General features: G+C 42.6%; 1 protein-coding gene across 3 annotated transcripts in view; it reads left to right on the top strand.

The window, feature by feature from the left end:
• The first annotated feature begins 2,048 nt into the window (after positions 1-2,048).
• MEI4 (meiotic double-stranded break formation protein 4) overlaps positions 2,049-12,133 on the top strand; it is a 156,346-nt gene continuing 146,261 nt past the window's right edge. For all 3 annotated transcript variants that reach the window (XM_079781443.1, XM_079781442.1, XM_079781441.1), the window contains exon 1: positions 2,049-2,377. In XM_079781443.1, coding sequence (XP_079637569.1) covers positions 2,296-2,377 — 82 coding nt within the window. In that variant the 5' untranslated portion in view covers positions 2,049-2,295. The remainder of the gene's footprint in view (positions 2,378-12,133) is intronic.

The raw sequence follows: 12,133 nt of genomic DNA, 5'->3' as shown, positions 1-12,133 counted from the left end.
CACAGCGGCGGTGGTGGGGAGCAAGCCTAAGCCGGCAGTGGGACATTCTCTGAAGGCTCCCAGACCGTGAGAGGGTGCAGGCCGGGTTGAGGTTCCCCCCTCATCCCCCAGTGACAAATATCGTGCACTAGGCCTCTAATAACTAATAACAAAATAGAACAATTATAACAGTATACTATAATAAAAGTTATGTGAAATGTGGTCTTTTTCTCAAAATATCTTATGTGATTTACTCACCCTTCTTCTCGTGATGACATGAGGTGATAAAATGCCATTAAGTGGAGAACTTACACCTTTGCACTTAGAGGGAGAACTTTAAGGTTTCTCTCTGGCATAACCAGATTGCCAGAATCCCTACTCTTTCATTTTGGGGCCATTGCTACCTAAAATAAGGGATTCCAGACAGTGGATCTGCTAACCAAAATGACTGCTAAGTGATGCAAACTCCATCTCTTGTATAGCGATGGAGCGGGCCAACATGAGATTTCATCAAGTCTCTCAGAATGGCGCACAATTTAAAACTTATGAATTGTTTATTTCAGGAATTTTCCATTTAATATTCTTAGACCATGGTTGACCTCAGGTAACTGAAGTTGGGAAAAGCGAAACTACAAATGGGAGGGGAAAATTGAATATACTTTTATCAAATCCATACCCACTACCTCTTCAGAAGCTCAAAGAAAATTGTAAATAGTAAATAGTACTCAAGTACTTAGATATCTATGTAAGGCTTGATGAGAAAGAATACAGTTTTGTTAAAACTGACTCTAATGTTTTCTAATAGAACTTCAGGGATTGCACTATATTTTGATAGTTTAGCCATTTATTTTAAAAAACAGACTGTGCCATTTTAAGGGCAACAATCACGCCTCAATGAGTACCTGGCCCTTAATAGTAGTTCAATTCAATTTGCATATTGAATGAATGAGTAGAATTGAAGTCCGTTTCACACAGGCAGCAACACAAGGCAACTTTGCAACATTTCCCCTGTTCAACTCTTGATTATACCTGTGATAGATGAACAATGATTGAATTTTACACTTTCTCAAATAAGAACAGCAAATACAGTAAAACATTAGGTTAGAGTACAAGATAATCCAGTGTTGGCTTAACTAAAATTTATGTCTGCAGGAATAATGAAGAATGATACATTAAACAAATTACAACAGACTCAAAATCATTGCCTCTCTTTAATGAGCAAGAATGCTTAACCTTTTAAAGAAATTTACAATAACTGATTGAATGAAAATGGATATCTTGATAAAGGAAGTTCATCCATTTAGTAAAATAAACTGAACAAACCTCCATGTAGAAATGCTTGGTATCTTATTCTATAAGTATATGTTGAGACTTCTACCCAATAGCAACCAGCACTGTGTGTGATGCTAAAGAAGACTACTGAGGATGCTTACAATCTGACTGGGATTCTAAAGTCTGAAAGAGTTTTGGAATGACATAAGGCAAAACATGATTTAGAACGTAGATGAACAATGCAACGTGAAAGATAAAAAGTGCGCAAAATCACTCTTAATCGTCACAATTTCTTGAAAGAAATGGAAATTTAATTTCACTTTTGGAAAAGGAAAAATTGTTTTAGAACTTACCCCTGTCTCATCAGAATCAATGCAACTTTAAATATATATATATATATATATATATATATATATATATATATATATATATATATATATATATATATATACATATTTTTTTTTATTGATTCCAGAGAGGAAGGGAGAGAGAGAGAGAGAAACATCGTTGATGAGGGAGAATCACTGCTCCGCCGCCTCCTGCATGGCCCACACTGAAGATCCGGCCCACAACCCGGGCAGCTGCCCTCAATTGGAATCCGACCGGGACCTCCCGGTTCCTAGGTCCTTGCTCAACCACTGAGCCAAGCCCGGGGGCTCCATGCCTCTCTTCCTAAGAGAAACGTCTCCCAGGCTTTTTTGTTTTTCTTCCAGGTCTGGATGCCACTTCCGGCGAACACGAGGGGGCGCAGTCTTTGGGGAAACGACCGACCTGGCTTTCCTTTCCCTTCGCGGAGCCTGAAAGCTCCGGGGCTCCGGGCCGCCAGGGCGCCCTCCAGAAGCTGGAAGCACTTTCCCGCCCCCCGCCCCGGGGCCGGAGCCGGCTTTTCCCCACCAGCAGCCCACAGGGGCTCTGGGGACCCAGGGGGCGGGAGCCTGGGGGTCCCGGGGCTTTCTCACCGCCGCTCCCTGAGGGCAGAGGCCGGGCAGCTGCTGTCGGTCAGTGCCCGCCGCCTGGGCCGGCCCGGCCTCCTGCCGCCCGGGGATGGCGGGGAGCCCGGGTCCCAGCGCTTCCCACCTCGGCTCCCCGCCAAGGGCACCCACCCCCCGCCGCAGCAGCCCTGAAGGTAGGTGGGGACGCGCCGAGCACCCTCCCTCCCTCCCCCGCGGCCGGCCTCGCGCCCCTCGCCCTCGGGCGGGCCCACGTGCCTGGGCGCCTTCGCAGCTGTGGCCCCGCGCGCCTGGGGCTTCTCTTCACCGGATGACGCCCATCGCAGCCGCCTGGGGAGTCTGCAGCTACTGAAACACCCGCCCCCAAGGGTGCGGATTCCTCCGGGTGCACCGCGCCCCCGAGCATGTCCAGGCCTGGCTTGACCGCCAAAATGGTCCCCGAGGCGCCCTGGGGGAGGAGAGGCCATTTGTGGGGGATGGCAAATCCAGTCTCCGAGCCCCGCTTACGTGGGAGGAAACGGGGAGTGAGGTCGGTGTCCAAGAGGGGACCCACGTGGTCTCTCATCCAAAGCTTTCCAAGACTTGGGTTAGAGGTGGATGGATGGGTACGTTGGAGACATCCGGGATGACAGGGCCTGAGAAGGACTCCATAAAACGCTGTGGACAGCGAAGTGCCCTGGAGAAGCTCGCGCCTTCCGGAGGGTAAGTGCCAGGTCGTGGAGGCAGAAGCCGGGAATGCTTGACAGGTGAAGGGACCGGCAAGAGGAAAAGCAAGAAGCCCGCCTGCGTGGAACAAACGATGCTTTAGAGCAGGGGTCCTCAAACTTTCTAAACAGGGGGCCAGTTCACTGTCCCTCAGACCTTTGGAGGGCCGGACTATAGTTTAAAAAAAAAACTATGAACACATTCCTATGCACACTGCACATATCTTCTTTTGAAGTAAAAAAACAAAACGGCAAAAACACCCGCATGTGGCCCGCGGGCCGTAGTTTGAGGACGCCTGCTTTCGTGTGTCTAGCAGTGATGGCGAACCTATGACACGCGTGTCAGCACTGACACGCGTAGCCATTTCTGATAACACGCGGCCGCATGCCGAGGATGAAACATTTGCTGCTCCTGAGGATGAAACATTTGCGAAATAATGTTTTTTCCTCAAAGGGACACACTACCCGAGTTATGCTCCGTTTTTTGGCGAAGTTTGACACACCAAGCTCAAAAGGTTGCCCATCACTGGTCTAGACTCTAGAGCAGTCGGGACCCACAGGTTGAGAACCGCTAGCAGGGTCACCTAAGACCATCGAAAAACACAGATATTTACATTATGATTCATTAACAGTAGCAAAATTACAGTTATGGAGTAGCAACGAAAATAATTTTATGGTTGGGGGTCACCACAACCTGAGGAACTGTATTAAAGGGTCGCGGCATTAGGAAGGTTGAGAACCACGGCTGAGGACAATCACCGGAGTAGTGCACTAAAGTCAGAGAGCAGAGTGTTTTAAGACTGGAGGCGTGAGAAGTTGAAGGAGAATTTGCAAGCAGCTGTAAGGTTTGGCGATTCTATCATTTTCAACTTTGGAAGGAACAGTAAGCTTTGGTGGTGGAGGTGATTAGAGGTATTTCTTGTTGTTTGTTTGATTGCTGATTTACAGCTGGTAGCAACCTGAGCATGATTATATCTTTGAGAGACAGAAGTCAGTACAGAAAAAGAGATTGAGCGAATAGAGAGGAGATGGTTGGTGGAGAAGGTACAAAGAGTTTGTATGCAGTTAGTGTGTATCCTTAGAACATAGCTCACGGTATAGAAGGGCAGGAAGATTTTGGCCGTTAATGTTGAGGAGTATATCACAGAATAACCAGAGCTTCCTTGGATGCTAGCAGAGTGCCCAGGATCCAACTTGCTTACCTATCCATTTATTTAAGTCAGTCAACTAATTATTTTTTTTTTCCAGAGCTCATCACATGTTAGTTATAGCGATTTCTGAACAGACAGGCAATGATAGCCATCCAACAACTAATTAAATAAGGAAAACAGTTACGGTTGTGATAACTGGTGTGAAATAAAAAGCATGGAATGTTGAGAGCATATGGCAGTGGTTCTCAACCTTTCTAATGCCGCGACCCTTTAATACAATTCCTCATGTTGTGGTGACCCCCAACCATAAAATTATTTTCGTTGCTACTTCATAACTGTAATTTTGCTACTGCTAATGAATCGTAATATAAATATCTGTGTTTTCCGACGGTCTTAGGCGATCCACAGGTTGAGAACCGCTGCTGTAGAGCCTAAGACCGTCGGAAAACACAGATATTTACATTACGATTCATTAACAGTAGCAAAATTACAGTTATGAAGTAGCAACAAAAATAATTTTATGGTTGGGGGTCACCACAACCTGAGGAACTGTATTAAAGGGTCGCGGCATTAGAAAGGTTGAGAACCACTGTTAATTAGAGGGAGCTGACATGGTGTAAGGGTGTTAAGGAAATTTTTCACCAACTCAGCCATCCCTTCTCCATGCTCTCTCACTATTACCATTTAATCCCTGGTTCTCTGTTCACTGATGGGCTCAGCCTCCCCTCTTTTGAGCACTTGAAATTTATCTTATCAGTGGGTTGGTGGGGTGGGAAAATGTTCAGGAACCAAGGCGTTGCAAGGATCTTTTAAAGCCAGTTATTGCAGTATTTAGTGCCTAAGTATGAACTAAGTGGCCATTCAATTTTATTCATGCTACATTGACTCCCATTAGGGAAAGGTAAGGGTTTGGGAAATGGCAAATCAATAGTCAGCCGCAGCCACCACTGGCTTAGCCTCTTAACATCCTTTGAAGGAACCAGAACCAGCACGGATCCTGTCAGTTCTTATTAGTAATTTTAGTCAATGAAAGCTAGATTTTTTTCCCCCCCTTTCATTTTAAATTTTAATGCTCTCTGGGTCAAGTGTTTGGGGAATGAGCATCCACTCCTGTTTCTATCGGCAGGGAAGAAAACATACTATTGCTGCTAGGATTTTGCATTTATATAGCACTTGAGTGTTGGCTAAGTGCTTTTACCATCCATTTTATTGTCAATGTAAAAGATAACCTAAAGTCACCCCTGTCAAAATTTGTTTGGTGTGATTCTGAGAAAAGGGTCTTTTGAAGACTAGGTATATAAGACAATGTGAACATCATCTGAAGAGAATTAGCTATTAATAGGAGACGTTATCCACCTGATACTTCTTGTTATCTGCCTTTACAATGAAAGAAGGAAAAGAAAAAACTTCTAACCGTAGAAAAACAACCATGCAGGAAGACAACCCCCTTTATGACTTGGTTTGTAACTAGGGCACCGAGGGAGGGATGTTTTACGAGTGACAATATGTTCTATAATGTATATCCTTAAAGCATTAGGTTTTATTTAGAGCACGTGTTGGCAGGCTTTCGGTACAGGGCCAGATAGAAAATGTTTCAGGCTTTGCAGGCCATGCTCTTTCTGTAGCAACTATGCAGCTCTGAGGTTGTAGCACTAAGGCAATGACAGACGATACATAAATGAGTGGACGGGCCGTTTCAATAAAACATGGTTTATAGAAGCAAGGGCACTGAGGTTTGGCCTGTGGGCCATAGTTTGCCGACGTCTGATCTATAGCACTTCTGAGATTCCTTTACTGAGCAGAGGGTGTTTCATATTGTATTGATTAATAGTCAGCTGAAAGCTCTGTGAAGGCAGAGGCTTGTCTTGTTGATTATTGTATCCCTGTGTCTATCAGAGTGCCTGACAAGTAGGAGACAATTAAAACGTATTTTTAAAATAAAGCGTATCTGATGGACAATTTTTGACACAGGTAGGTGAGATGGTTCTATTTTCAGATTTCCTAGTCCTGTAATGTGTATTCTGTGATACTACTGTATTGGACCTGAGTGCTTAGTTCAGAGAACAAATCCAGAGGGATGCCCGAGGAATGAAAAGGAGCTGGTGCTGTGCAATGATAGTAAAGAACATAGGTCAGTGACTCTCCATCAGTAAAAGCGCATACAGTATTCTATCCTTTGGAAGGGGCCTGAGAGAATATACTCCAACCTCTTCCCCAGTCTAGGGCTTTCATTGTTTGCCCTGTTCTATGTGACTTTGCTAACATTTATGCTAAATATCTTCCTTTCGGCCCTCCAGATCTTCTCCATACCCCTGCATCCTGCAGGGTCACGCCAGTCCTGCTCTCTTCACAGTCATAACGATGATCTGGTACAGTGGTCGGCAAACTCACTAGTCAACAGAGCCAAATATCAACAGTACAATGATTGAAATTTCTTTTGAGAGCCAAATTTTTTAAACTTAAACTTCTTCTAACGCCACTTCTTCAAAATAGTCTCGCCCAGGCCGTGGTATTTTGTGGAAGAGCCACACTCAAGGGGCCAAAGAGCCACATGTGGCTCGCGAGCTGCAGTTTGCCGACCACAGATCTGGTAGAATGAGAAGTCCAGCTGCAGTCAGGTGGTCCCCTCCTCATCATGCTCTCTCCCCCAGTGCTGGTAACGGTGCCCGTCTCTCATCCCTTTCGACCGAGGGCTTCCCCCAGGTGAAGGATGCCCTGCCCCTCTGCTGTTATTACTGGGCCCGGGACAAAGTGCTACCCCTTTGGGTTGCCCACACTTAGAAATATTCTCTTTATCAAACTCCTCACATTATCCGCATTGAGGTACAATTAGCTTTCTGCCTGGACCCTGACGGATCCAGTATTCTCACCACTTGTTTCAAAGACACCTGTTGTTTGTTACTTTTAACTCCTACAAAGTCAGTGACTGTCGTTTGTATTTCTTATAATCACAGGATATCAGCTGAAAGATCATCTGGAAGGTGATCCATTTAATTTTTTCTGTTTAGAGTTTGGGTACATTCTGCTCCATCCCTATCATATCTCTCTGTACTTGAACACCTTATACAACAGGGAACTCACTACTAAAACTCTCCTCTTTAGACACATCTGACTAATAGAATATGTATATACAACTTGCAACTACTGTCCTTGTCTTATCTCTTGGGGTTTCATGGAACAAATCCAATTTCTATTTCATTCCTCTGTTCTTCAGGCAGCAGATTTTTGAGTTCATTTACCATCTCTATCTGTTTATAAGTGGGCTGCTTAGAATAGAACCTCTTTTTCCATGTGTATTTCTGATCATGCTGAGTTGGGCTTAAGCATGATAACTTTACCTAGAAGCCTTACTGCCTGCAGTGAATGAATATGAGAAGGATCAACACCTCCTCTTTCCTTGCCTTGCAAATGTAGGGGCGAGGGGTGCATTATCCACCCCCACTCTGTACTCCGCACCTCTGCGGGTTTAAGTATCACATCATATGAACAGTTGTCTTTAATGATGGTTTAATTTTTTCCCTACTATAGGATTTATCTATATTTAAAGGTCGTCTATCAGGAGAGTAAAGTAGTTTAGAAATTGCAAATCTTTAGAAGGCTGGCTGCTATCCAGTTTTGTTTTGCTTTCCCTCAACTATCAAAAGTACACTAACCATCCTTTTATTACTTAAGGAGGCAGTATTTAAAGTATTTTTCTCAACTATTTATTTAGGTTTAAAATCTGAATAGCAGATATCAGTATACTTATAGATTTTTAGTATTTTGTTCCTTTTCCTTCTGGACATTTACTCTGTGCTTATGCCCATTACTGTACCTCTTACATTTTGAAATTTAACAAAATAGTATATTGAAATGCAATATTTTATGGTTGATAGTCAAATTGACTTAAAGGAAATGTTCTGAAGTAGGTTCTTAAGTATACTATTCGTTTAAGTCAATTTTTATAATGAACCTCCAATTTATTTTTTAACAGGCCTCCGAAATATCTGTCAGGTTCTTTAATTCTTCCTTCTGATTTATTCAGTGAGCTTATTCCCCATTTCATTTTTTATTAGATGGCTTTCACCATGGCAGAACTCCAGAAAATAAATCCTCTTGTATTTAGTGTGTGCTTTGGTTTAATCTGCATGAATAAAAGAATGAAAACAACCCATTAGAAAGTAGTTTTGACTGTTGGAGAGAGAGATGTGACTTTCTTAATCTTTAATATAATTGTTCGGAAATATATTTCAGAGGCTGTGCTGTTTCTTATGCCTTCCTTCTACTCCATGATTAAATAACAAGACAAAACATACTTGTGATCCTTTTCAAATTCTACAAAATGGGTTTTACAATAGCTGATTGTATGTGATCCATTTCTTGTTATCTCTTGGAAGAGTGGTAGGCGAAAACTACTTTCTTTCTCTTCTGAACTGTTTGTGTACTTTACCTAAAGCTCTATTATTCATGCATTAGTTTGTATTTTATTTATTTTCTTTTTTGTCTGCCTTCCCCTGGATGCAAAGCTCCTGAGGGAAGGGTTATCCTTATATCCACTGCCTGGCACAATGGTGCTGAGCGTTTGTTGGTAGAATATAACTTTATCATGACATTCTGCCTTTCTATAATAGAGTATAAAACACTTATGTAGCTCTCAAGAAGTTGCTGCTTCCTAAAAAATATATTTTTGTTATAAATGTGTGTTTTAAATAACTCACTCTTGTAAAGGTTGTTGTGTTTTTTAACTTAAAAAATCAGCCACTATCCATCAGCTATCATATATTTGATAATTATAAGCACTGTTTTATCTATTTAAACAATAGGTTTTTACAATTACATACATTTCCAATGAATTCTCATCAGAATCAGTTTCCCAAAACCCAAATTGGAATACTTTAAATGTAGTATGCATGCAAGTAACTATAGCATAATGGTGGATAGCAAATGAATCACTCATTACAGCTCAAAGACCCCAGCAGTACATTCCATATTAGATTGCTCATGTAAAAATCTTTAGTATAAGTAGTAGACAAACTCAAGTTTCGCAGTATATTTTAAAAAATATGAGTACTATGTAAGATCAGTGAGAAAGGCACTGATTCTAACTACATGGCAGGAACCCGGCTTCTTGAATTATGAATGTGCTTACCTCATTTTCATCTCTCATTGATAAAAAGCCAGGTTCAGCAAAGAATTAAGGCAATGACTTCAGAGAATAGTTCCAATGGTCTGAGTAAATACTTTATCAGCATTATTTTGGACATTATGTACTTTACAGTACTTTTAGTATGTGTTTCTGACTGGGGTCCATCACTTCACCAGCCTAATAGTGGAACCATATCCAAGTCTTTCCTCAGCTTCTCTCCTTCGTTCCAATCTGGCAGCAAGCCCTGACATGCAGACATCTCTCAGAGCTTCCCTGTTCTGTGTGCACACTTTCAGCACCCTGGCCTCCTTCTCCTTCCAGCCATTTTTTACTGTGTGCTGTCAGTAGTCCCTTAGCTCCATCCTACACAGATGGAAACTCTTCCTAAAACACCACTGCATCATTTCACTCATCCGCTCAGAAGACAGCACCTGTTTCCAGCCGTCCACTGCAGTAAATTCAAAGTCCTCTGGCAGGCTTTCAAGATTTCAACTTCTCTCTACTATATTATTTTCCTTTATTCCCTAAAATATCTTATTCTTTAGTTAAGGAGATCCATGCGCTCTCCCACAAATACTCATGCCATTTATCTGTTATCTGCTTTTACTGTCCATCCATCGGAAGTGATCTTTTGCCTCCTCTCTGCCTCTGACTTCTACTCATTCTTCAGATCTTCCAGGGCTGTTCCAGAGGTCCTTTCTCCTCCTTTCCCATCAGCCCACATGAGGCTCTTTCCCTGAGCTCTTCATAGATTTATAGTAAGACCTATGTGGACGCACATGCTTTGGAGACAGTTGGCCTGGGATTGAATCATAGCCACATACCAGTCTCAAGTGGACCAAGCATTGCGTTATTTACTATGTGTCTGATATTGTTCATAGAGGTCACACGCTTTAACTAATTTTATCTCCTCAGTAACTTTATAAGTTAAGTACTATTTTGATTCACATTTTAGGCAGACAGAATTAGACACAAAGAGGCTGAGTAACCTGTCTAGGTCACACAGCTAGTAAGAAGCTAGCATGCTTGGCTCCTGGACCTGCTTTCTTAGTCCTTATGCTATTCTTGCCTCTTCAAGGCACATTTGAAATGATTTGTGATGGGGACTTTTAGGATTAATTGACATGCAGTATTTTTTCCTGTCTCACTGGGAGTCTTTGGGAAGAAACATTCCTCATTTAATAGAGCTTTTGGTGTTAGTGGGCCTGAATGTGTGTGTATGTGTGCATGTGTGTGCCTGAGCTTCTGTGGTGATAAGCTGAGATGGACATCAAGGCTGGCACAAGGCAACCAAAGGGCAGTTCATGGAGGCCCAGGCTATGAAGGTTACACATTACCCTACCCCTAAGCCCAAGGTCTATATTGTAGAAAGAACACAGGCAGAAAGATGAATATTAAAAACAAAACACAGTTCCACCACTTGTTAACAAGGTATCCTTTAGGAGGCTACCATCTCCAAACTTTAATTTCCTTAGCTCTAAAGATACTAAATTCTAACTCACAGAATTATTAAGTGAGATAATTCAATGAAGTGCTAAATGTAAAGTTAATGCATGGTGTCCAAGAGATGTTAATGTTTTCCTTTGAGGCTCTATGGCTTTTGTCATCCCTGCTGATGCCTTTCCTTTTGTCCATGTAACCAAGCATTTCCTTCACTTTGCCTGTCTTCCCTTATGTACTATCTTCTTTATGAAGCTTTCCATGATCCCTTAGCTGGAACTAATCTTTCCTGTCTGTGAATTATTTCACTTCCAACCCTTTAGCATACTCATTCATGTATAATACTAGTGGTCCAGTGCACGAATTCATGCACATTGAAAGGAAATTAATTAGAAGAAATATTTTAATATCGCTATTCACCCTTTATAATAGAAGTGTTAACTAAACTCATGATTGACAATGACAGATTGAAACACGTGCATGCGATTGGCACCAGTGAGAGCTTTATATGTATTGCGCATGTGTGAGTCAATTTAGCCTTTTATATATATATATAGACTAAACTTGCTTAATTAGACCTGCTTTCTGATGTATCTAAACTTTTTCCAGCCCAGTGTAGCACCCCATCTTCCCTTTCAGGTAATTGTCAGCAACACAGCAGTAAATAGCAACACAAAGCAGATTATTATTGTAGATCACACAGGGAGAACAAAGGGTAAAATATTTAACTGCAACAGTGTTTGACTATATTCTGTGCAGTGAGAAAACCTGAAGTCATTTTCAAGGTCCACCATTTCTTACTTTTCAGTTGGATCAAGTTTCTAAACTTTCTAAATCTCCATTTTCCAGCTAATGAAAAGAAAATAGGATTCCACTGAGTCTTTTATCTACCTACTCCAGGACTTCTGTGAGGATCAAAGGAGATGAGGCACGGGAAAAGGTTTCATAGACATTTGGTTAAAGTGTGAAATGTTTGCACCTGGCTGTAAAGCAAGTTGTGTACCTGGGCTGAAGCAACTGCAAGGAGGCTAGTCGTTGCTAGGGGGAAGAAGCCAGGCGTTTCTACGTGAGGTCATTACCCGGCGCCCACAGTGACTGTTTCCAGGCTGGCCATGGGGTCTCGGCAGCGTTGGCTGCGATTTGGTGGGGTATCGCTCCAGGGTGGTGGTGGGGCCTGTGTCCCACTTGGGGGAAGCCGAGTGTTGCTTTGTCATCCAGGTCACTCTCTGTAAATGGCAAGTGTGCGTCACGGCAGATCCTGCGTTGAGCGTCTGCCCCCTGGTGGTCAGTGTGCGTCTTAGTGACCAGTTGAACAGTGGGAAGGACACCTAGCATATTAGCCTTTTATTTATATAGATGGCTTAATCTTTCCCATTGAGCCCAGTGCTAGAAGTGATGAAAGATGAAAGCAGTGTCCATGCCTCTGCAGAGCTCACTTGCTGTCTAATAGGGGAGAGAGAGCCCCACATGGCCATTGGTACTACCTTGTGGGAAGAATGGTTCCAGATTGCT

This window comes from Cnephaeus nilssonii (assembly GCF_951640355.1).
Source record: "Cnephaeus nilssonii genome assembly, chromosome: 9".
NCBI classification, from domain to species: Eukaryota; Metazoa; Chordata; class Mammalia; order Chiroptera; family Vespertilionidae; genus Cnephaeus; species Cnephaeus nilssonii.
Note: the sequence above shows the minus strand (reverse complement) of the source record. Positions and strands in the feature narration are given on the sequence as shown.